This window comes from Amblyomma maculatum, chromosome 8, assembly GCF_055883805.1.
Source record: "Amblyomma maculatum isolate TAMU_Amacu chromosome 8, ASM5588380v1, whole genome shotgun sequence".
NCBI lineage: Eukaryota > Metazoa > Arthropoda > Arachnida > Ixodida > Ixodidae > Amblyomma > Amblyomma maculatum.
The window spans coordinates 11,824,956-11,851,595 of NC_139351.1; the positions used below are offsets into that span (position 1 = coordinate 11,824,956).

The following is a 26,640-nucleotide window of genomic DNA, read 5'->3' on the forward strand; positions in this document are numbered from 1 at the left end:
TATTATTCAGAACGGTGACCTTGGCGACAAAAAGTGTAGCTTGTCGTGAATACGAGGTCACTTTCACGAAAGTGCTGGTCACAAACATGTAACGTAAATATAAGAAAAGCTGCTTAAGCTGGAATCAGCGATTGCCGTGTGTATATTGCTGCATTCGTGACCCGGACTGAAAAACCTCTGTTGACCTTTGCTTCACAATCTAAGCTCATCGAAGTCCTTGTTGATGGTGTTCCTGTCTCTGCCCTTATTGACACTGGTGCCCAACTCTCTGTCCTCCGTTCCTCGTTTCGTCGTCGCCTGAAAAAGTCCTGACGCCAGCAGTTTCGCCCACCGTTCGTGCCGCCAATGGCAGCCCTGGTGTCGTGCTTGGTATGTGTACCGCCCGTGTAACCATTGCTGGTCGTCACACACCAGTGTTATATACCGTGCTCCAGAAATACCCCGATGACCTGATCCTTGGCCTTGACTTCTTGAACACTCACTCAGCCCTTATTGACTGCTCAGCCGACATTCTACGCCTGGACCTTCCTCTCAGCTCTGAAGACCTCTCCACGCCACCTCGCCTCCGCTCAGCAAAATATTCCCGCCTTCCTCCGGTAGCGGTTGTTTATATTCCTATGTGCCCTTTCCCGCCCGTGCCCGATGGAGACTACCTGGCGTGCCCAATTATAGACGTCGTCCTGCAGCGTCACGGCATCCTCCCACACCTCATCGTACACGTATCTGACAATCGCACCACTCTCCCAGTCCTAAACTTGTTTGTCGACCCTAGTCCTCTCCGACGGAATATCATTAGCTGAACTGTCCCCGCTAACCGACTGTGAAGTTTCAGCCCTAACTACCGACCCTCCCTCTGCACCTTGAACAGGAATATCATTAGCTGAACTGTCCCCGCTAACCGACTGTGAAGTTTCAGCCCTAACTACCGACCCTCCCTCTGCACCTTGAACAGCCCCTACCGATCATATGTTGTCTCCTTTACACCGTGATCCTGTTTCCAGCATGACTGTGGCCGACCTGCAACCTGATTCTGTCGACACGCTCTACAAGCTGTTGCTTTCATAGCGACATTTTTGATTTTGGTGCCCGACCTCTTGGCTAAACGTCTGTTGTAGCCCACCGCATCGACACCGGTGATGCTGCTCCTGTTCACAAGCGACCGTACCGTGTCTCTCTTTCCGAGCGCCAGGTGATTCAAAGTGAAATTGAGAAGATGCTGGCCGAACTCATTGAGCCTTCAAACAGTCCCCGGGCGCCACCTGTTGTGCTAGTCCAGAAAAAAGATGGGAGCTGGAGATTCTCCGTCGACTATCGCCACCTTAACAAGTTGACCAGAAAAGACGTCTACCCTCTTCCGCGCCTCGACGATGCACTTGACTGCTTACTTGGAGCCAGCTACGTTTCCTCCGAGACCGCGAAAAAACAGCATTTATCACTCCTGATGGCCTCTACCAATTTAAAGCCATGCCCTTTGACTTATGTAACGCCCCTGCAGCTTTTGAACGGATGATGGATTCCTTGCTGCGCGGCTTCGTTACTTAGACGACGTCATTGCTTCCTCGTCCACTTTTGAAAGCCATCTTTCTCGCCTTTCTACCATCCTCGAGCTATTCCGGCGCGCAAACCTTCAACTCAACTCCAAGAAATGCAGTTTCGGCCATCGGGAAATCAAAGTTCTTGGCCACTTCGTGAATGCTGCTGGTGTCCAGCCTGACCCCTATAAGATTCGTGCCGTTCGTACATTTCCTACACCACGTTTATATCTAGCGATGTTCGAAGTTTTCTTGCTTGTGTTCTTTTTTCCGTCGTTTCGTCCAAAATTTCGCAGCCCTTGCCCGCCCTCTTACCGTCCTACTGAAAAAACATGCACCTTTCTCTTGGGGTCCTGACCAAGCAGCAGTTTTCTCTGAACTTATCGCTGCTCTCACCAATCCACCCGTCTTGGCCCATTTCAGCCCTTCGGCCCCCACCGAACTCCGCACTGACGCCAGTGGTCACGGCATTGGAGCTATCCTCGCTCAGCGACACCACAGCTGCACCAAAGTGATTGCGTATACCAGCCGCCTACTATATAGGGCAGAAATTAACTCTATCACAGAAAGGGAGTGCCTAGCTCTTGCTTGGGCTATTGCAAAATTCCGCCCTTATTTGTTTGAACGACCCTTTACTGTTATCACAGACCACCATGTATTGTGCTGGCTATCTTCACTCAAAGACCCTACTGGACGTTTGGAACGCTGGGCGTTAAGATTGCAAGAATTTCCGTGGTCTATGTCTGGTCGGCTTCACCAAGATTCAGACTGCTTGTCCCGCCCCCCTGTCAACTCCCTCAGCTCTACGGCCTGTGATATTGACGCATGCGTCCTCTCTTTATCGGCCTTTCCCCACATAGGCGATGAACAGCGCTTGGACTCTGAGTTTCTTTTCTTTGAATCTTCTGGCCACCTTATTCTGTGGCTTATTCAGAAACAGAAATCTAAATAGACGACCAGACGGACCAAGCTAACAACGAATACTTTTATGTACAGGCATGGACGGGACGAGAGTAGAACGAGCAAGTGGGACGATGGCAAAACACAAATTGTCAAAAAGTCACCAAGTTGTTGGATGGAGAAGCCGGTGCAGACGCTCCAGGTAGTCAGAGTTTTGAAGGGTCGGTGCAGTAGGGCCTCGGCAAGCCCAGCGGAAGGCTAGGCCACCGGACGGGGCCCAGTAGAGGCAAGAGGCCTCGGGTTGCCTTTCCGCGGCCGATGCGTCAGGCCTCCCCGAAGTGCCTGGACCCAGCACGGCGCCGAACGCTCGTGCCAGCGAAGAGCTGGCGCTGTGGCACTCCCGGGCCCGACCACCGTTCCGAGCTTCGTGGACAACAGAAGAACAGGACAGGATACGGCCGGCAGGCCCCAGGTCTGGATCCCCGGGTCAGGCCTGGCAGGCCTCCGAGCTCCTTGGACAGCCGATCGGCTCCGCTGCTCGCCTGTTCTCCCCTGCTCGTGCCTCGCGCTCCTCGAGCCAACCTCCACGTTTTTCTCCTCTTCTTTCTCCAAACGTGATTTTCTTTCTTCGTCTTTTCTCAAATTATCATATGTTCTTCACAAATATGCCCCCCCATTGAGAAGTTTTTTTTGTTCGGGAAAAAAAAAAACTTGGGGCCATGACACTGATGCACTCTTTCGGAGGATGACCGCACACCACAACACTGCTGCACCCATCACTGCACACCCCACAGAGTGGCCACACCATTGCTATTGTCTGCTGAGAGTCTGAGTCACTCGCGCACACAAAATAAAAAACATTCGTACTAATACAAGTAACATTAACACTCAACACTTTTCAGAAGAAATAAACTCTAAGAAACATACTATGAACAGCACGACGACACCTCCAGAAGCTTTGTACGAAATGTGCTCTAAGACGATATATCTCCAACGGCGTTGGAAGACAGCACAGAGATTAACATTGTCTCCCGTATCATTCTCGATTCAACAGTTCACTATTCTGTATCGAATCTCGGCTCCCCAGTCCACTCTGGGACCAAGGTTCTTCACTGAACCTTGACAACAGAGTTTTCGACTCGACGTTATCAAGAACTACGAACGATGAAGCTTGTAGGGCATTCACTGGCTGGCGCTCCTCCTAGCTTTTTGTGTTAATGGACATGCGTCCTAATGGAGCGTTCCTCAGGTTTCCTTTCGGGACAGTCCTCTGACATGCATCGCACGACCTCACAAACCGCTTAATGTCAGCTTGCACCCCTGGCCAGTAAAAGTCATCAAGCACTCTTGCGGTAGTTTTTCTGACACCCTGGTGGCCGACAAGTGCACTCCCATGTGCCTGCACGAGGACCTGACGGCGCAAAACCTTCGGAACGACCGCTTGTTTAATTGTTTTTCCTGGATAAAGTTGATAGGTCCGGTACAAAATGCTGTCACTTAGATGGAAGGTGTAGGCCATCTGCCCTTTTCCGTGATAGGTTTTCTTAAGCTTCCGACGACACACGTCTAAGCTGGCGTCCTCTTCTTGCTTCTTGCGAAAAACAGACCGGGATAAGTGGAGTACGGTTTGAGTGGCATCCAAACCAGTCCCTGAAACTTTCGTCGCCAGAACCTGAAAAGAAGCACTGGACCAATCATCCCTGGCAGGTATGCTTCTCTGGCCCGTCAAGACTGTTGGAGCGTCGGCGAATGGGACGCTTGCACCCGGAACGTTGCCGATAATTACGTCATATAATGGCGTCGGCAGGCACCTAGCAATAGCTTTGCCTGTGAAGTATGGCGACTTGATAATAACCTCTGCCTCAGGTGCTTCGATGTCAGAACCATCCGCTAAACGTAAAGATGCTCGCTCACCGGTACATGCAGCCTCGGGCACCAAAGCCTGACGCACCACGATGCTATTAGAACCAGTGTCGCGCAGCACCGACACTGCTTGTCCGAACACTTCTCCATGCTCCACTGGCATGTTGTTAATACTCTGAGATGGACTAAGAGCCGAATCGTCCCTTCGAACTTCTAGGCATGTTGTTCCCAGCTGACGACCAGGGCGGGAATCTCGAGGGGACGTGCAGCAAGCAGACGTCTCCAGGTCATTTGACTTTCCGTATCGACACAACTGGGGTTTATGCCCAGATTTGCGACATAATGTGCAATATGGGGCTGCGTCCTGCGGTTTCGCAGAATTCTGCTCAGCTCTATCTTTAAAAACCGCGACGTTAGTCTGTCGCTGAGCCTCAAGAAAGTGATCGGCGGCCTCAGCAATCTCGTCCACCGTTTTACAATCACGTTCTCGCAAGAAGAGAACTAAACGATCATGATAGCTGTTTAAAAACTGCTCAGCCACTATCATGTCCCGAACCATTTCAAACGTGCGACCTTGTCCTCGCATCTCAACCCAGCGGTCAAAAAAACTTAACAGCCTTGTGGTGTACTGGGAAGCTGCCTCACCATCTTGCGGCTTGCTTCCACGAAACTTCTCTCTGTAGCCCACAGCCGTGAACCGAAACTTCCGAAGTAAGGCAAGTTTCGCTACATCGTAATTGACTGAGTCCTCAGGAGAGAGTCGTCCAAAGACTCAGAGCTTTTCCGCCAAGGCACAGACGCAAAGCCGTGGCCCACTTCTCTTTCGGCCAGCCCTGTCCAATGACGACATGTTCAAAACGCTTCAAATACGCGTCCAAATCATCCCTTTCCTCATTAAACAGTGGAATCAATCCATGAGGACTAATTGGGAAAGACGGAGCTGGTACGGTACCGTGCTCATCGCTTCCAGAACTAGGGGCGTTTTCTCCCAATTCCGCAAGTCGTATTCGCAGCTGCAAATTCTGGTTTTCTTGCTCCAAGCGCTGCTTCGTCGCTTCACGTTCTACAGCTCTCTCTTCACGTTCTGCAGCTTTGTCTTCCCTTGCCTTTTGCAATTCTTTCTGAACCCACTCGCGCAACTCGACTCCCTGCAAACCTATACGTTCCTCTACCGCAAGCAACTCTGGTGCACTCATTTTTCTCCTATCTCTCGCCGCGGGAAAATGCTGCTTGGCCGGCCTGGTCCTGCCGTGGACGCCAAAATTGTGAGGTTCTTTTCTTTGAATCTTCTGGCCACCATATTCTGTGGCTTATTCAGAAACAGCAATCTAAATAGACGACCAGACTGACAAGCTAACAACGAATACTTTTATGTACAGACATGGACGGGACGAGAGTAGAACGAGCAAGTGGGACGATGGCAAAACACATTGTCAAAAAGTCACCAAGTTGTTGGATGCAGAAGCCGGTGCAGACGCTCCGGGTAGTCAGAGTTTTGAAGGGTCGGTGCAGTAGGGCCTCGGAAAGCCCAGCGGAAGGCTAGGCCACCGGGCGGGGCCCAGTAGAGGCAAGAGGCCTCGGGTTGCCTTTCCGCGGCCGATGCGTCAGGCCTCCCCGACGTGCCTGGACCCAGCACGGCGCCGAACGCTCGTGCCAATGAAGAGCTGGCGCTGTGGCACTCCCGGGCCCGACCACCATTCCGAGCTTCGTGGACAACAGAAGAACAGGACAGGATACGGCCGGCAGGCCCCAGGTCTGGATCCCCGGGTCAGGCCTGGCAGAAGACGAACCGCTCCGAGCTCCTTGGACAGCCGATCGGCTCCGCTGCTCGCCTGTTCTCCCCTGCTCGTGCCTCGCGCTCCTCGAGCCAACCTCCATGATTTTCTCCTCTTCTTTCACCAAACGTTGGTTGGTTGGTTTGTGGGGTTTAACGTCCCAAAGCGACTCAGACTATGAGAGACGCCGTAGTGGAGGACTCCGGAAATTTCGACCACCTGGGGTTCTTTAACGTGCACTGACATCGCACAGCACACGGACGCCTTGCTTTTCGCCTCCACCGAAAAGCGGCCGCCGAGGCCGGGATTCGATCCCGCGTCCTTGGGCGCAGTAGTCGAGCGCCGTAACCACTGCGCCACCCCGGCGGGGTCTTTCACCAAACGTGATTTTCTTTCTTCGTCTTTTCTCAAATTATCATATGTTCTTCACAGACTCTGCGCTGCGGTCTATTATCGACCGTCTGACTACTGGCCAGTCTCATCCTGCCCTCGCCATGTTCGTACTCCAAGGGGACGCATGCTACCGCCGCAATATGCGACCTGACGGCACTGAGCTCTTGGAAACATCTGCGCTCCACCATCCTGGAAGAATTTCATGATGCTCCCACCACTGGTCATCTTTGTGTGTCCCGCACGTATGACAGTGTACGCCGACGTTTTTACTGGCCGGGCGTTTATCGCTCAGTTTAACAATATGTGGCCGCATGTGAGCTGTGCCAGCGTCGGAAAAAACCATCCCCATTGCCATCAGGACACCTACAGCCAATACCCCTCCCGACTGACTTGTTTTTCCGTGTTGGTGTTTATTTGCTTGGACCCTTCCCGGTCTCTGCGTCGGACAACAAATGGATCGCCGTAGCGACCGACTATGCTACGCGTTACGCCATTACTCGCGCGATCCCAAGCAGCTGCGCTATAGACGTCGCTGATTTCCTCCTCCACGACGTGATACTATAACACGGTTGACCCTTGTGAACTACTCACGGATCGTGGTCGCTGCTTCTTCTCCAGAGTGGTTGACGAGCTACGTCATGTGTGCACAGTCCGCCACAAATTTGCCACCGCCTCTCATCCTCAGACCAACGGCCTGCCAGAACACCTCAACCGTACGCTCACAGATATGTCATCAATGTACGTCTCCGGCGACCATCGAGATTGGGACATTAATCTACCCTTTGGAACATTTGCCTACAACTCTTATCGTCATGATACCGCTGGCTACTCTCCCTTTTATCTGCTCTTTGGCTGACACCCATTACTCCACTTCGATACATCGCTACCCACTACTGATGCCGCCACTAGTACTTACACTCGTGATGCCATCTCCCGCGCTAAAGATGCTCGCCACATTGCTCGCGATAGGCTCTTAGCCTCCCAAGGCTCCCAGCAATCCCGTTATAACAGTCGCCATCGCGATGTGCGCTACGCCCCAGGCTCTCTCGTTCTGCTCTGGCTCCCATCACGCCGGGTAGGCTTGGGCGAAAAACGTCTACCATGCTACACAGGCCCCTACCGTATCTTCCGCCGAGTCACTGACGTCACACATGAAATCGAACCTTTGAACCCGAAGTCTTCTGCATCACAAGCTTCTGACATTGTGCATGTGACACGACTCAAGCCGTATTGAGAAGAGCATGTTGCCGGGCTAGTTGGTGATCCATTGGGTAAAAAATTTTGCGCAAAAAACACAAAGGACAAAGAAGAACACATAAGCGCTTGTCAAACGTCTTATGTGTTCTTCTTTGTCCTTTGTGTTTTTTGCGCAAAATTTTTTACCCAATCAAGCCGTATTATTCACGCCTTGCTTCGTTTACCTAGAACGCACCGGGACTGCGCTTCTGCGGCGGGGGTAATGTTATGTGGTGTACCATGCTGGCATTCAGCAAGTGAAAAAAGAAGTGTCTGGGTGTGTGAACGAAGACGACGCTCAGTGTTGATTTGTGCGGCTAAGCGGTGTCCAGCGATTTCAGAGTGATGTGACCCATCGGTGCGTGATTTCCACTCGTAACAATATTAACGCAGCGAGCAGCTAACACGGCTTTAAATCGGTCATTTACTACGGCAAATACGATCACGTGGTCGCTAGAGAAATAAAATTGCTTCCATAAGAAAATAATTTAGGTTGCAAAACAATTTTGTTCCGCACTCAAAACAGGGCGAATGCGATTAGATTATTAGGAGCTGTGCAGTCCAAATTGCGTGCTCGATATAGGCACGCCTACGCTTTAATATACTATGCTAAATCCCTGCCGGAGTGGCGCGGTGGTTAGGGTGCTTGACTACTGTTCCCGAGGAAGCGGGATCGAATCCCGGCCTCGGCGGTCGATTTTCGATGGAGGGGAAAGCAGGGCGCTCGTGTGCTGTGCGATGTCAGTGCACGTTAAAGAACCCCAGGTGGTCGAAATTTCCGGAGTCCTCCACTACAGCGTCTCTCATAGCCTGAGTTGCTTTGGGACGTTAAACCCCATAAACCAACCATAAACCACACTATGCTAAATCAAATAGTGGTGAATAGGAGCACGAGTAGTATAAAGGAAACAAGAACGCTTCCTTACCACAGTGCACTTCACCGGTAATAAGGTTTTCCACGGCACAGCCATTGTCCACGCTGCATTTTGAGCTGCGTCCGAAGGAAACTTGTACACTTGTGCTTTGGATCCGTTGGCATAGTTAGAGCAACATATTAGCGCACAACACCCAGACATTGTAGATACCTTGCTCACAAACGCCTATGCAGCACAGATTAAGAACACAGCAAACACAGGCTGAAAACACGCACACTCGGACCGAGTCGTTCCAGATCGCCTTGCGCTCGGCGCCGCCGATCTATCCCCAGATCTCACTGTCGTGACGTAGGACTAGTGGAAAGGGGGACTTGCGCTGGCCTTCTCTTAGTCTAAGTGGTGTTGCCCTGGCCAAAGCTGGCGTGCTCGCGCATGGGTTCTTCTTTGTTTGATTCCGCCATATCTTTTCATGAGGAAACCCGGGAACCAGGGCTGGGCAAGATACTTCAAAAAAGTATCTTCGATACCGATACTCAATACTCTGAAAAATTGTATTTTCGATGCCGATACAAGATAAGACCTGAAATCGGGTTTCGATACAGAAAATCGGTACTGTATTGTAGATACTTCGATGCCTCACTGAAATTTCAACATAATAAAGATCATAATACGATTAGCGACATCAGGAAACTGTACCGTGCTTTCTGAACCCTTTAGAGCACTCCTACAGCGTAGTGTTTCTGAAAGGGATTAAACGAATATGCCAGCATGGAGGTATTGAAGCTCATCTGTTTACTAGCTGTCCCTGCCAGAACTTCACATTGAATTGAAGCCAGGGTTGCAATGAAGCAATTGCTTCCACAAGCAATCTAGCGGAATATTTTTTAAGCTAATGCTGTTCACGCGAACCGACCTATGAGCACTTGGCTATGCATACAAATACGTCTAAATTTTTTCTGTTTATTTTGTTGCTTTTCATTTCATACTACACGCTGCTTACCCGGTGGCTCCTGCGTAAATTTCCACACTAAAACGTTCAACCCGACTGCGTTTGGAGAACTGAGTAGTTATATTGCCATTAGTGCGACAACAAATTTTTTTAAGCTCTGCATATTGTTAAAGCTAGAGGGAAAACAAGAAGAGAAGAGCCAGGAAAGAGCGCAATGTGGGTGTGCTAAAAGTCACGACAATGAGAAAAGCCTCTCTACGTAAGCACACGAGCACACCGCAGTGTTTTATTAGGTGATTATGCCTTTTATCAGCTTGTAGGAGTGAACCATAGCTGCGCTGACACAAGCATCCTGGAGGTCGTTAGGAAACTCGATGTTCACTACCGTCGCTGGAAAACTACGACTGGTTGTGGATAAAATATGTCCTTTTTAACAGAAAGTGGCTGATATGGTGTCAATCAATTCGCATATTTGAAAAAGTACGGTTTTTTTTTCAAGATAGAAATATCTTTACAAGATTTATTCAAGGTAGGCTTAAATGTTGTTCTCAAAACAAAATGTTTGACAACGTATAATTTGTTACTGAACTGTGCTGGAAAATTGCATTCATAGCTTTCATGTCATGCATACCAAAAAATCTTAGGCGTAATATTTTTTTCCATAAAAACCGTCCAGTGGAAGCCTCTTCCCTGTGCAGTTACAGAGAATGCATTTGTTTGCAGTCAAACGCAGTGAACTGGCAGAACGGCGGTTAGCCGACTGCATTATGGCGGACTGAGGCCTTAGAAGCTCCTGTAATTGCCGCCAAGCAGAGCTGGCACGCGGAGCCCAGAGCTCCGACAGCACACTCGGGACGCTGCTTGACGAGAATCAGTGCCGCAAAGACGAACGGACGGACCGACGGAAGGGGGGTGGGGGATGACGGCAGAGGGTAGGAAGAGCGGGTACAGCAGTGTGCGTGACCCCCACTGCATGTTTGCCTTGTGTTTCCGCTTTGTTCGTATCTTTCTGTGTGTCTGTTAACGGCTTAGCATATTCATGTGACGCACTCGGTACTCAGATGTAAAGCACCTTGTGAGCACCATTGCCAACTTCAGTTTTAAAGAAAGGGAATCTGGAAATATGGTTAACATTGAGCGCCGGGCCATAAGTAAGGAACTCACGCGGTACTACAAGCCGAGCTGTCTCAGGGCCTATACTGCCGTCCGAGAGAGTGCCGTCAACCAAAACTCTCACAGCGGTTTCAATATTTGAAGTTTTTTTAGCATCGAGTATCTTCAAAATACACGATACTTTAAAAATGTATTTTCGATACCGATACTGCGATACTTTCATTTTCAACATACGATACCTAATACCGGTACACAAAATGTATCTAAAGATAGATTTAGTGGCAGCAGTTTAAACTGCTCAGCTTAAGGGCACTGATTTATATATGCAGAAAAGTAGTGATGCACCTACCAGAAACTGTGCGGAGGTGCTATTGTCATACTTTTTGTACGGGTTGGTGAGCGTGGTGCGCTCATCCGTGTGTCTCACGTAGCTCGTCTTGAAGCTCGCAAAGTCCACCAACCTGCACGCAAGCAATACACGATATTGCTAGCAGCATCCTATTTATGCGTTCTTTGCATGAACCCGCTGGACATCGAAACTTCCAGATCGAAACATTGCTTTTATATTGAAAACAGTAGTTGCCCCAATAGATCCAGCTAAATTGAGCAGAAAAATGACATTCGAACAAAAATAACGGCAGAAAATAAAGACAAATCAGCGGGAAATCCTAAAAGGAAAGATTAAAAGCGCAACAAAAAGACGCTTACAAATAGGCACAAATAGACGCACAGGACAGGCACTGACACTTCAACTTCTTTCTCGAAACACCACCACATACAAACTTTTTCTTGAACAACCAAATGCTCCCACAGAGTCAGCAACACATGCATAGCAGTTTAGGCCTACCCTACCTTACCAAAATTCAAAGGTCAACTGACTATGCTGCTGACTATGTGGGCGCATTTGGCCGTTCAAGAAGAAGTTTGTATGTGGTGGTGTTTCGAGAAAGAAGTTGAAGTGTCAGCGCCTGTCCTGTGCGTCTATTTGTGCCTATTTGTGAGTGTCTTTTTGTTAAGCTGTTAATCTTTCCTTTTATGTACAATGCACCAACTAGCCCAGCAATTGGTTCTCCGCACAATAGACAGCTTCTGATTACGTGTCAGAAAATAGAGTTCCCTCTCACTCCTTGCTTATTCTGTACTTCAAGCCACAATGTGTTCCAAGCGGTAGGGGAGGCAGCATAAAAGCAGTAAAGTTCAATTCTTACTTTTTCGCCATAAGACGTGACAAGCTGAGCAGTAGCGCATCAAAAAAAAACGTTAAATAATGCTTTATTTTCGCATTAGCGTATATGTATTGCGTACGTATAGCGTATATGTGTATAGCGTACGTATAGCGTACGTGTATAGCGTATATGTATTGCGTATATGTATTGCGAGGGCACGGCGGCACTCTTCCGAGCATCATGTTTCACCATGTCTGGATCGCTGTGCAGGTTCTTTTTTTCGTGCCGCCGCCGTCAAGCTTCAGTCGACCTGATTCGCCTGGTTTGTCAGGACATGCGCTATGGGTTCCTGGATCTTCATGCAGCACGTGGAATCAACCGCTCTGGTCACAAGACTGCCCTACCTTTATCATCGCAGAAAACAGAATACCGCATGGGCTTCACTGCTCAGTGACGTCAACAGAATACGCCATAAAAGGCCCGGATTCTTCGCATCGCCTCAGAGGGCACGGCGGCACTCTTCCGAGCGTCATGTTTCACCATGTCTGGATCGCTGTGCAGGTTAGATTTTACAATCCGTTTTCTTCTATTCGGACAAATTCTCGTGCGCTCGTCATGCTGCCGTGCCCTCGGCGATGTGCTCAGATTGCTATTGAGTGTTGGTGTGTTTTGTTACTCCTGCTTTGTGGCGATGTGGAAAGTAATCCCGGCCCCAACGTCACAGAAAAACTAAATGCCATCCTTGACGAACTTCAAGAGATGAAAGGTGCTGGTAGAGTACGTGATGCTACCCTTTCCGAACTAGATAAAAAGCTTACCAAATTAGACGAGGTCTTAGAGTTAACCAAAGCGAATGAATCTAAAATAAAAAAACTCGAAGAAACGATACACCATCTTGAAGAAGCATTGTTGGCTCAGAATAAAAAACTTGTTGATTTTGAGGACCGTGCTCGGCGGAATAACCTTTTGGTTTTTGGTATTAAGGAAAGCTCGAACGAAAATAGGCAGGATCTAGAAATCAAAGTTGTCCGCCAGGTTTTCGAAGAAAAGCTTAGCGTCAGTGTAAGTTCAGTGGAACGCATTCATAGAATTGGCAAGCCACGAAAGGATCATACACGACCTGTGATTGTTCGCCTATACAACCACAATGAAAAGATAACCCTGTTTAAGAACTGTTCAAAACTAAAGGGTTCCGGCATATCAATTTCTGACGATTTTTCTCAAGAAACTTTACAGATAAGAAAGAAACTGTGGCAGTCCGGATTAGCTGATAGCGGTCCGAATGACAAAATGAAACTTGTTCAGGACAAGTTGTTTCTAAACGATGATGTATATGTATGGGACAGTGATAAGAACAGCAAAGTTTTGTTTCGCAAAAGTACGAAATCAGATGATTGACGTTCTCAGGCTAAAGAGAAGCCTGCGCAGAAGCTTCTTCGAATTGTTTGTTTGAATGCGCAAAGTGTGCGCAATAAGTCAGAAAAGCTTGAATGTATTTTGCTCTGATATGATCCCCACGTGGCCATCATCACAGAAACTTGGCTTCACGATGATACCCCGGATAACTGCGTATTTCCACCTTCATATATCTGCTATCGAAAAGATCGCGAAACAAAAGGTGGCGGTACTGCAGTCCTTGTGAAACATGGGCTTTCATTCTTTGCGTTACCAGAAGTTGACAATGCTCACGAAAGCGTATTTTGCAAAGTTGAATTTAGCGGCAGCACAGTCATTATTGCGGGTGTTTACAGGCCACCGGGATCCCCACCAGAATTCTTACTAAAGCTCTACGACCATTTAGAAAAATACCGTGATAAAAATATTATAGTGGCTGGAGACTTTAACCTTCCGGCTATTAATTGGGTGGAAATGAAATGTGGATCAGTTGACGCCCACAGTTCTGAAGTGTTGCTTGACATGCTACTTGCATATGACCTCACCCAAACAGTTCTTGTCCCAACACGAGTGACAGATGCTGCTTCCTCAATTTTAGATCTTTTACTTTGTTCTAACAGCATTCAGGATCGTACAACACAGGTTCACGATGGTATTTCTGACCATAGCCTCATTTACTTTACCTGCGGTTTTCCACGGGGTTCGGGATCTTGCAAGCCGAAACCTGTTTTTGTCAAGAATTACTCAGCTGCTGATGATCTCCAAATTACGCATTATTTAGAGAATTCCCTTTTTTCGTTTCATGACGACGACATTGAAGCATTATGGACTAAGTTTAAATCGTGCTGTCACTATTGTATAGACAAATTTGTTCCTGAGAGATTGAAAAAGGTTGGTCGAAGGAGCCCTTGGGTAACCAGAGAGCTGCTTCAGTTAAAGCGCAGAATAAAACGCCGTAGAAAATTGAAGCGAATTAATGATGATGTAGTTTCAGGGCTAAAAACAACCCTAGAATATAACATGCGAGAATCTCGAGAACGCTATTTCACTGAAACTCTTGGCAGGTTCGCTTCAGAAAGCCCCCGAAAATTCTGGCAGTTCCTTGGGAACAAGGCTCATCGGCGGATTGAGCATGTAGCAGTAGGTGGTAATATGGTTACAGACAGCGGGGAGATAGCACAAATATTCAACTATCATTTTCAAAGTGTATTTTCAAAGTCAAGCAAGTGTTGCGAAGGTGTTCCCGCACCTAGTGAATCACGCACTTTGTTCATATCCTTGGAGGGTGTAATTGAACTGCTACTACGACTAGACGCGAAAAAATCAACAGGTCCGGACAAAATTCCCGCCATATTTCTTAAAAGATACGCGGAGCTTATGGGCAGATTTCTCGTCATAATTTTTAATAAATCCTTAGAATCTGATAAAGTACCGACCGATTGGCTTCTGGCTCGTGTAATCCCAGTTTTTAAGAAAGGTAGCCTTCTAGAAATCAGTAATTATCGACCTATTTCACTTACGTGTATTTCTTGCAAGGTGCTAGAGCATATTCTGGTGAAACATCTAAATAATTTCTTGGATAAGCACAGTATTATAAATAAAGCGCAACATGGCTTCCGAAGGGGCTTTTCTACTAACACGCAGTTAATTGTAACCATTAATGAATTTGCTAAAGTTATAGATAAAAACGGTCAGGTAGATATAATATTTCTGGACTTTTCAACGGCTTTTGACAGGGTGTCACATAATAAATTAATCATAAAGATGAAAGCACTGTGTATACCTCCTGAAATAATCAACTGGGTAATATCTTACTTGACAAACCGAAAGCAGTATGTAGAGGTAGACGGAGCGTGCTCTGAACATTTAGACGTTTACTCGGGTGTGCCACAGGGATCTGTACTAGGACCGGTCTTATTTAATATTTACATAAATGACCTCGTCGATTCACTGAATCCAACGGCATCAATTAAGCTGTTCGCTGATGATTGTGTCATTTTTAAAACCATAAATTCTCTTTCTGATCAACTTGAGCTAAATGATAATCTAAAATTGCTAGCAGAATGGTGTGACAAATGGGACATGATAATTAATTTTGACAAAACTGTTCACATGTGCCTTACCAATAAAAGAAACAAGCTGGAATTTCTTTACAGCATGGATGACAAGATAATTAAACAAGTTGAGGAATATAAGTATTTAGGGGTTACAATTACATCCAGGCTTAAATGGACAGCGCACATTGATAACGTGTGCTCTTCAGCTCGTAAAAAACTAGGTTTATTAAAACATAAATTAGGCAGATCAACAGCTGCACTGAGAAACAAGGCGTACAAAGCCATGGTGAGACCCTCTTTGGAGTACGCGAGCATTGTGTGGGACCCTCACACAAAGATAGAGATAGAAAAACTAGAAAAACTTCAAAGGTTGGCCGTTCGTTTTATTTATAACCGCTATAAACGCCGAGACTCTCCATCTGCTATGTTAAATGACGCAAACCTGGAGTGCTTGAATGAACGCAGAAAAAATTTGCGAATTAAATTCCTTAATCGCTTATATTTTTCGAAACTAGGTATTGATCCACAAGAATACATAACTAAACACTCGTCAAGGAAGTCTCGTCATAAGCACAAGCACTACATAGAACCTATTTTTGCTCGCACAGATGTGTATAAATTCTCCTTTTTTCCTCACACGATCTCTGATTGGAATGCACTGCCGCATGATTCACCACTACTTGTTTCCGACGAGTGACTGCATCATTAATTGACACTGTCTGTAATTCGATGTATTGTTGACTTTGTGCAGCGTTTCTTTCAACTAGGGTAGTCTTTTGATGCATGATTTCACCCCATTTAGTTTTGTATAAGTATTCATTGTTCGTTTTTTTTTTCTTTTTTGTGCGTGTTCTGTCAATACCAATGCTGTCAAGGGTCAGTTTTTTTTTGCACTTTCTTTTGTACCGTGCCTCTCCTGCTTGGACCATGTTTGGTCCGCAGTATGTGATAAATAAAAAATAAAATAAATAAATACTGCATTTGAGATACCAAGAAATACAGCATTCATTGTAGTGATGTAAACATTGCCCGCAAGGTGTTTGGGAGTGAGCGTCCGCAGCCTCGTCGCCCTTTCAAAGCTTGTTTATATGTTCATTGTATTTCTCAGCCTACTTCGAAAAATTGATCTTAGGAGTCGTTTGCTTCTGTATCAGTTCAGTGCAGCTTAGATTTCTATGTTTCTTTACACTGACTTAGCAGAGGAGCTGCATCCGCTGAAAATAAGTAGAAAAAATCAAGGACCTAAATATAGTTTTTAGTTGTATCCGTCCTATTTTTAATCTAAGCCAAAGTGAATAAATGTTTTCATCATCATCATCTCTGACAGTTGTTTTTGCTTTGACCAATGCCGCAAGGGCTGCATCAGTAGAGAATGACTAAAGCGGCTTTACCCATGCGGATGGCATTCGTGTTGTTATTTCGTACTTAAGAATCTTCAGCAGATCGCTCTCCACGGCCTTCTGCGTGCGGTCGATGCCGATGGTGAGCAGGTACTGCCGTTTGAACGAGTCACGGAGGGCCTGCAGAACGAAATGCGAAACTAAACCAATAGAAACTAAGCCTCAAACTTTTATCCCTTCTCGCCCAATTACAGAACATGCTTTCATTTATGACACTAGTACAGTTTATAAATTAAACCACATAAAAACTGTCAATGCCTCAAACGAGGCAGACTAAAGTAATTTACTTTTTCAGGTGATGTTAAAAGCGAGAAATCAGTTCAGTAATGATTTTACATAACAGACAACATTACATAGAAAAAAGTGGGAATTTCAGAACGGACCGGCGACGGGTTTGTAGCGAATAAATCAAGTAAATCATCTCAGATTATTCAACTAAGATATATTTCATTATTTGTACTACCATTGATCTAACACCATCCAATCCAACTTGCGTTGAGAAACTCTTGCTTCTTTTCGCGCAAAATTATATTATAATGCACCGTATACACTCATGACGTGTTTCAGCTAGAAAGATTTATTAGCCAGTGATAGGTACTCTTTCCAAAAATTATCCAAACGAACAGTTCAACCGCGGTCTGCCGGCCTTTAGAAAATTCGAATCAATCGACTCCTCCTATAAAGGCGCCGCTCTCTCGTGGAACCCTTGAGATGCCCTTCCATCATGTGCCCACTGGCGTTTACTGCTGACGACGGGAAAATGGCGACATCGCCGATGGCTTTTTCAATCAATGATGCTGGTGAAGATTTAACTTTGAAAGCTTGGCCTACGATTATAGTACTCAGTAGGGCAATGTTCGAGCGCAGCAGTTGAGGTATTTGAATCATAATGCTACGCGTTACGCCATTACCCGCGGGATCCCGACTAACTGCGCTACAGACGTCGCTGATTTCCTCCTCCACGACGTGATACTACAACACGGTGCCCCTCGTTAACTACTCACAGATGGTGGTCCCTGCTTCTTCTCCGGAGTGGCTGAGGAGCTACTTCGTGTGTGCGCCGTCCGCCACAAATTAACCACCGCCTATCATCCTCAGACCAATGGCCTCACAGAACGCCTCAACCGTACGCTCACAGATATGTTATCAATGTATGTCTCCGGCGACCATCGGGATTGGGACATTATACTACCTTTTGTAACATTCGCCTACAACTCTTCTCGGCTTGATACCGCTGGCTACTCTCCCTTTTATCTGCTTTTTGGACGACACCCATTCCTCCCCTTTGATACATAGCTACCCGCTACTAACGCAGCCACTAGTACTTACGCTCGTGATACCATCTCCCGCTCTAATGATGCTCGCCGCATTGCTCGAGACAGACTATTGGCCTCCCAAGCCTCCCTGCAATCCTGTTACAACAGTCACCACCGCGATGTGCACTACGCTCCAGGCTCTCTCGTTCTGCTTTGGCTCCCATCCCGCCAGGTGGGCTTATGCGAAAAACTTCTACCACGCTACACAGATCCCTACCGTATCTTGCGCCGAGTCACCGATGTCACATATGAAATCGAACCTCTGAACACGAAGTCGTCTGCACCACGAGCTTCCGACATTGTGCATGTGACACGACTCAAGCCATATTATTCACGCCCGGCTTCGTTTACTTAGAACCCACCGGGACTGTGCTTCTGCTGTCCCATGCTGGCATTCAGAAAGTGAAGAACGAAGTGTCTGGTTGGGTGAACGAAGACGACGTTGAGGGTTGAGTTGAGCCGTTAAGCAGTGCCTGTCGATTCCGGAGTTGTGTTGCCCACTGGTGCTTGATTTCTACTCGTAACGATATGCGACAGCGTAGAGAACATGCAGTAATCATAATCTAGGTCCCGGTTGAGGATTATGACTGGCCTGATCCTGTTGTTCTCGACGCCTTCATGGCCCGCAACGCAATGAATTCCAATCTCTTGCTCCGGTGGATGGTGACATCTGCTTTTTTTTTTGCTCACCACTATATCGTCCATTGCCAGAACTAAAGCTTACAAGAGGAGACAGATACTGTATTTCTGTTGTTTTCCGTTTGGAGTCGCCCGCAAAATATTTCAATTAGATCATCTTAGTCGAAACTTGTCAGCTCAACATAAGGCAGGTGTTTAGGAAGTGAGAGGAAATCTCGGTGGTAGAACTCTACCGTCTGTCTAACATTTAGTTTTCCTTGCTTTTGTCTCGTATTAGGGAAGAAACGTCGAGAACGCTACACCTTTGTAAAATACAGGAATGGCAGAAGCTTCACTTACTAATTTGGTAAACGATCGGTCAAAAATTTGTTTGAATAACCAATATTTTCTACCAAAAACCGTTAAATATGAGCCAATACTACCTACAGAGCAAGTTGTATCGTTTTAATCGGATGCAGCCTTGCATAACCGAAAATTGCTAAACGGAGACGACAATTTGCGCTCTAAAATAAAGCGCCTTGAGGTTTGCGTACCGTGATGATGTTGGTGATGTTCTGGACGTTCCTGGGCAGCAGATCGAGCTCGGCCAAGTGCAGCCCGTCGACGCCACTGCGTTCGAGCCATACGCGGGCGTCGGAGGCGAGCTTCTGCGCAGGCCAGCTGGTGTGGAGCATTGCCTTCAGCTCCACCGAAAGCAGGAGGCGCACGTCGCCCGCCGTCTCACGCACATGCAGGAACTTCTTGAACGCGCCTGCGCAGGGAGTGCAGCGTAGCCATGGTTACAAATCTCGTCTCTCGACTTTTTGGCAATGCATTTAAAGCTACACACGGAATAACTGAGACAGGAGCCCCGACTGGGGCGCACTGCAATCCACTCCAAATGCCCATAATGCCGCATTGGCATTTCTCGCTCTACCCCTCTATTCTCTTCTCACGAAGACACGCTATCGCACGGGATATTCCTATTTTACTTCAAAACGAAATGCGTTGGCAATATTTAAAATAGATTTGTAGCCTGCGACAAAGGAAGATATATTAATTGATTTGTGCACATACCAGCCTGAGAAGTCTTTGTTAGGCTGTGTGAGGCGGCTTGAGACCACTAGTAGGGAAAGCGGAAAGGAAGGAATGAAGTCATTAACCCACTCTAAATTGGGATCGTTCCAGTCCACAAGCCCAGGCAAGTGCGTGTTTTCTTAGCCTGACGCAGGGAATGGGTGAAAAAAAAAACTGTACGGAAAATTCTTCGTTCACCGTAACAGTGGTGCGGGCAGGAAGTTAATTGCTTCCTCCTCGCCAGTTATGCGCCGCCAAGGGTCGCACGCTGTCCCCTTTCACTACCCTCCCGCCTGCGTGGGTTGCTTGCGTTAGCATGGCCCGGAAGAAAGCTGGGGTGGAGTTTTTTCTATATGAGCAAAAAATGCTTGGCTTGGCTGAAGTATACTACTAATTCATAAAGCGGTTTGAAAGTTAAAATTCAAAAACAAAATAGAGCTACATTTGGTGCCTGGAGAATTTAAAGACAGTTTTGCTTGCCCATATCCGACATTTTTTTTTATATTTTCTGTCTTAACTTCGACATCTTGATAAGCTGGAAGATGTGCAAGCTGTTTGTATGTCACCGCCATAAACTAGGTAGTTAATGGACTTTTTATAATGAAACTCGTGCTTAAAATACATCTTTGAAGTGCACCCTTCTCCTGAATGAAGTTTCATGAGAGGATTGAACGCAAGCTAAGTTGAAATGAAAGTCTTCCATGAAGTTAAATATCTTTCCACGAACATCTAGGTGTGCCCAATCTTGCATACGAATGCAGAGTTTCCACGTATGAAAGAGAACTGAACAAGCGTTAAGGGAAAACCTCAATTCTAACCAAAGCGAATGTCGCGACAAGGCGACTTTGTTTGTTCCACGCAGAGCGATTTTTACTGACAGGGTTTTCATACAGTATATAGCTTCAGTTGCATATAAATTTAAATGAAACTAATTATTTAATCTCCAGTCAGGAATTAAATCTCTAAAGGTTGGAAAATACAAGAAGCGATTTCTAATACTTAAATTTAGAACATTGCTAAAAGGCATAAAAACGTCGACTGAAAATTACACTACCCTAAATATATTTCCTCTGCACCAAAAAGTCTGGAATGAGATGACATATTGCAAGGGTAGTACAATTCATTGCAATTGTGCGCCCCTTTCCAAAAACATAAGCCTCGTGGTGTTTTTAAAACCCGTTTCCTTCTTACGCTTCTCAGTTTGGTTCCCCTGTAGTGAGGAAAACGATGCAGTGTGAGCTTTGTGTGGGGCAGTGAAGGACGAAGAGGTATAGGTGGATAGCGAGCGCTCCGTTGCACACACTGCGCTTAGCGCTCAGACCATCGGCCACTGTAAACAACCCTTTTACAAACCGTTCAATTCATTTCTTCTCATATAATGTCCTGCTTAGAAGGTATTGCTTACTCTTATCCGTCATTACCTTTTTTTTTTTTTAAATGCGAAAGCCTTTTTAGGTGCATTGCGAATATTTCGAGTCTACGAGGTGTGTCCGCACGATTCCCCGAGATGTGCTTGCAAGAGGCTACAGCGAAATTCTGCGAGATACCGCGAGATGTGTCAGTGAGACGCCATAATAGGTCTTGACGTCGACATAATTCCCCGTTTCTTGAAGCTAGGCCTTCATTCACGTATGTCGATGAGAAGAGTTTCGAGACACCGATATCGCTGACGACGAATCCAAAGAAAAAATTAAAGCAAAAGTGCAATCCTGCTATTTATTATTCGTCCATCCTTGATTTTGTCTGACATTCTTAGCCTTAATTTGCTGGTACTTCCCCACTTCCGGGAAGCTGTTTTCAAGTATTCAAACCAATTCCGGAAAGCTCTTGACAAGTATTCTGCTGCAGCTCTGTTCGTATTAGGTGTCTTTGGAATGCCTTTTCCCTTCCAGGAGACAACTGCAAGCATCGAACCTGGATCAGATACCGATTCATCATTTACCACGGATTGTACTTTCAGTTCTCCTGCCTCCTCTTTGATTTTTCAGGTGACCGAAGCACACCGGTTCCAGTTTCATAGAAGTTCTTAGCGAAGGAGACGTTCTTTCATTACTTAACCTGCTCATCTACCTCCAAATCCCTCCCTTCCTCGCTTTCTTTATACGACAAAAAGAGCACATAAATCAAGCCAGTGATGACCGCTCTGTCCAGAAGAAAACAAGTCCCCTCTTAAATAAACGGTGGCTTGGCTTGCGAACTGAGGCTGTCTAGTTACATTTTGTAGCCATCGTTTTCCTCTCCTTCTATCCAGAGTCTTCAGATATAGCTTTTTTGCATTTCGGAAAAGACGAGCTGAGAAACTGTCGACCACGTATTGTTTTGGTTAGCCAGACTGGCGAACTTCAAAAATCTCACGGGATTCCTGTGTAAATATCAGTCGAATATTCCGGAGCCTTTCGAAGGATTTGGCGAGGCAGACTGTGCGCGTTGTTTGTGTATTACTACAGGTAGTTGCCAGCTTTCCATGTTTGAGAACAGGTACAATTATAGATTTTCACAAGCCTCCGATATTTTTTCTGTCATCTGTATTTTAGTAAAGACTTTAAGAAGAGGTGTTCACCATGTTTACAACGATGTGCTACCAGCCAGTAATAGATCTCATGAGGGCCACGCGTACTCTGTTTACCGCGGACAGTACTCTATTGAGAAAACCTTCTAGCTGGCCGACTTTGTAAATAAAGCAATCGGCCGTTAGGTTCAGCTTTCAATGACGTTGTCCTTTTCAGAATAACTTTTGTTCGATGCGTTGAAGTGATTAGTTCGAGTAAATGGTCGCTATCAAAGGGATTATATAAAATATCTCATATCAAACTGCTGTCGCTTGAGGGTGAATTTAAATCGGTCATTTTCCATGATCTCGGTGAGATGTACGTAGGTTACCAGTGTTAGGCAAACCAAGATTTTTTACTTAATATGAAATTCTCGATTCTTTTGCCTCGACTGTCCCTTTTCTAACTTGCGCAGAATTAGAATTGGCATTAAACTCTCCCACTATAAAGAACTGCTCCAGCAGCAGGAGTAGAAGATCTAAATAATGTGCTGTAACTATAATGCGCAGTCGAGATGTATTCAACAAACTTTATTGATATGAATATACAATATATGGCGGCTGCCACCTTTCCTAATTTAGATTTGAATTGATGTTCCAAGTTTCGGATACAGTTTTAAATTATGATCATACCCCCCTGGAGAGTGTGCTCGCTGCTCTGGGTCACGGCGAAAGATTTGCTGTTCTTACGAAGTTTGTTAGATTGTGACGGTGTTCATCTTGTACAAACATAAATCAACAAGGGAGTGCATTGCTAATATGTCTTTCTTTAACATTACTTAGCTTACTGGGGTGTCCCCAAAATTCCATTGTCTTTCTGTTTTCCAAACAGGGCAGGTGCCAGAATATCCAGAGTGGCTGCCCTCAGAGTTTATACAAAGGTGAGGTTAGACATCAGTTATCTCGGGAGAAGTACATTTGGATCAAGTTATTCGGCTTCGAAAGCATCGTGCGCCATAGCCATACTTCTGACAGTTGAAACAGTGTAGTGGGTCCGCGGGTAAGGGGTATGCGGTCGGAAGCTCATTCTTGTGTACCCTAATTCCACAGGGCTATAGGGAGCATGCTCGATACGAAGGTAAGGACCAGGCGCTTAGTTTCTATTTCTTTGCTGTCCCTGCATATCCTGATTAGGTAAACATTGGTCAAATTTTGATATTTTAGCCCGTTAAAAAGATATTCGGTTAGTACTTTAGGCGATTATCAGAAATGACATCAAGAACAGTGTTTAGTAATCTGAGGGGTCTAACGACAATGACTCCAAATGCCCCGATTCCAGATAGTTATTTTTTTTTTTGCATTCGCTGCTGTAAAGCAATATAAAAATAGTTCTCTATTACTAGCTGGCTTCTTCATAATTTACCTTTGCCCTATAGTGTCAGCTACCACCTAAGGTCTTTGAGCCAATGAACGGCGAGATTTGTCCCGAGTTTTTCAGCATGTTGACCAGTGATCATGTGGATGCTTGGAAACATGTTTTTATCTTTGAAAAGGTACAGCGCTGCGAATCAGGAGCGCACCCATATCAAATAAGGACGATTTGTTGAAAGTTCAGAGCAAGCCAGCAGAAAGATATGTTCTTGGGCCAGGGTGGCAGACAACCACCACTAGGCCCAACATGGGGAGAAACATGAACTTGCAAGAAAGTCCTGCTATCAGCCATATCCTGACTGTAACCGAAATGGTGTAAAGCAAGGTGGTTATCCATAGGTCACCCCTCGCCGCAAGAAAAAACGTGAACAATTAAGAAATGGATTAGGAGAGGAAAGTGAAAGGCCGAGGGGAGGGCAGGAAAAAGTGACTGTATTGAGACGCGCGGTATGAGGCAATAACGCAGTTACCAAACTTTTGTTCAAACGTCAAAAACTCTCTATTCGCTCCGTGTATTGCGACATAATTTTAAGGTTATTTACCTTGGAATCCTCGTTACCTTTAGCTTTACTGTCTGAGCCCGTAAATATAGTATATGAGCGGACCGAATCTTCAGTTCGAACAACTGTTGAAGCAGACAGAGTGATGCGTAGTGAACAACCACTCCACATAACTGAGTGAACAGGAAGGCGCCTGACTGAAGACTGCATTAAATTTAACGTTGCTTTGCACACGTATGCGATTTCCTCTGCTAATGACAAATGCACAGTTGGATCTCTCATCACGAAGATTGTCGTCGCAGCGTGGGCAATGAGAAAAGTATGTCATTCAAGGTCAAAAGTTCTGGAGCCAAACATTTTTCTCGTCAGCAGTAAAATGGAGCCTTCAAGCCATTATTAAAGGTCAAATGGCACTTAAAATGCTAGGCAATGATTTATTATCACAGCAAGAAACAGTCGCATAGCATTTCATGGCCCCATAGTCTTTACTGACGCCAAGATGGCTTCGCTTTGCTGATGAAATAGAAAACCCGTTGGCTTCTGTACTTTGGACCAAGAACTAACGTACTTTACTCAGTGCCCTGTGTGCCACATCGTAGCAGGGATTTCCGTTTCGTCTGAAGAGAGTACGAGTGTTGTTACCTCACATTGATGTTGCCAAACGCGGCCGTCAATTGTTCAGTAAGATGGAGAGTCTTTTCTGCGCTTTCGCCCTAGAAAACCTAGCTCGTACACTCATTTTCAGCACTTCAAGTGTTTCATCGAAACTGCAGCTGTATAAGTTTGCTGCTGAAGTTCGTTCTGCACCTCAAGACAAGCTCTGAGCCTTGAGCTAAAAAAAGGCCACAATGTCCCCGTAGACTCTGTTGACAAATATAATGGCGCAGAAATTAATGGTTGTCATATAGACAGCTACCTGATGAAGTTATAGCTGCAACCTTAACTGACCTCGCAAGGTGCAGGCACTATTAGGAGTAGGCGTTCTTATTGAAACCATGAATTAGATGATGCTTCATATATAACTACAACGTTTTCGCCCCTATACAGGAGGACGTTGCATTGTTTCAGAGCAAATGCAGGCCGAAGGTAATGTTGCATGGAATGATCGCGGGCACCTGGGTCGTAGTTGTAGAGCACGTCATTGCCGCGTGGCGAGTGCGGCCCCGGTCGGCTGGGCACGCTGGCGTAGATGAAGTGAGAGCACACGCCATACGGGTAGATACCCGCCCGGTACCGCGGAGAGAACCGGCACAGCAGGTTGGCGTTGGACGACGCTGCTGGAACGTTATCGCGCGGATATTTAAAGGATACGTGATGAATTTTAAAACAACTCTGAGGCAACATTTGCAGGGTGTACACTCAATAAATATACATTGTACTCCCTAGTCAAACGAGTAATCATTGGTATCAAACCTATTTTTAAATTATACCCAATTGTGAGGCACCATTAGGTGTACACTTGCCTGAGTTCTTGCTCGGTGCGTTCTCTGTACACGAAAAAAAGAAGAAAGCGATAGTTTTATTCGCACTTTAATGAAACATGCGCTTACAGGTAGTAACAGACTATATCTGTGAGCATTCCCGAAATGCGGCAACATCACTGACAGTTCAGCGAGCTCTAGGGAGGGTACAAATGCAACTCTGTAGAAGCCGACGTGCAATAATGAGCAATCACGTGACTGCAACGCCCTCGCTCAAGCCAATTTGGTGTCCATTCGTACGACTAAAGGACGCAGTGTTAGTTATCTCGCACTAAAACGGAGTGAAAAATTCTAAAATCTTGACTACTCGTCTGATTCGATGCTCGACCTGTGTATTCTGTATAGAGTGGCCTTATATCAAAGCTCTCTGTTCCCCGTGCAGCCAGCGCTCTCTTCAGACTTCTGTTTTGATGTTTACGTACGTTTGTCGCTGGCACTGTCCTCGAAGGCCTTCCTTATCGCCGCCATGCTCTCTTCCTGGGCGTCTGCGAGTTAATGAATGTTAATGAATTTGATGAATGTTAATCTGTGTAATGAATTTCAGGCAAGGTGGCCACATTAGCCAACTCCCTTTTAAATCAAGAATGAACCGGGAGGCTCAGACCGTTAGGTAAAAATGAACACAGTTATTTTTTTTTTATTTTTTTATTTACCCTTAAGGACTTTTCGCGTTAGGTGCCTTGTGCATGAGCTGATCAAACCGAATCAAGAACAAAGCACTTGTGGGACACAAAGAAAAATTCCTGAAATGAAATGCTTTTCAAAAATGATGGAAAAAAACTGCTTACTTGCATGCTCGATCGTACTGCCAGCGACGCACAAGCAGCGAAAAATGTCCTTTCAGGCTGTCGACTTAAAGGGGCGAAGGTCAACCCTACACACCTAAGGCACTCTAAAACAGAACGAGGAGCTCCCTTAACCAATACCGTAGAAGTAAAAGAATGAACGTGTGCCAATAAGAACCCTCCTTAATTGTGGAAGCCAGCTCAAGCTAGTAGTAGCCATTCATGAAATCGAAGTCGAGTTATGTTAAAACTGTACGCAATACAGGAAGCACGATATTCCTCGGCTCCGT

At 46.1% G+C, this 26,640-nt stretch overlaps 1 protein-coding gene across 1 annotated transcript in view; it reads right to left on the minus strand.

The window, feature by feature from the left end:
• Window positions 1-26,033, minus strand: part of LOC146180544 (chitinase-3-like protein 1) — a 41,601-nt gene extending 15,568 nt beyond the window's left edge. The window contains exons 1-6 of the mRNA XM_084577771.1: window positions 25,988-26,033; window positions 25,548-25,571; window positions 25,200-25,358; window positions 19,143-19,360; window positions 16,680-16,774; window positions 10,986-11,097 (exon numbers count right to left, since the gene is read on the minus strand). Coding sequence (XP_084433897.1) covers window positions 10,986-11,097; window positions 16,680-16,774; window positions 19,143-19,360; window positions 25,200-25,358; window positions 25,548-25,571; window positions 25,988-26,033 — 654 coding nt within the window. The remainder of the gene's footprint in view (window positions 1-10,985; window positions 11,098-16,679; window positions 16,775-19,142; window positions 19,361-25,199; window positions 25,359-25,547; window positions 25,572-25,987) is intronic.
• Between the last annotated feature and the right edge of the window lie 607 nt (window positions 26,034-26,640).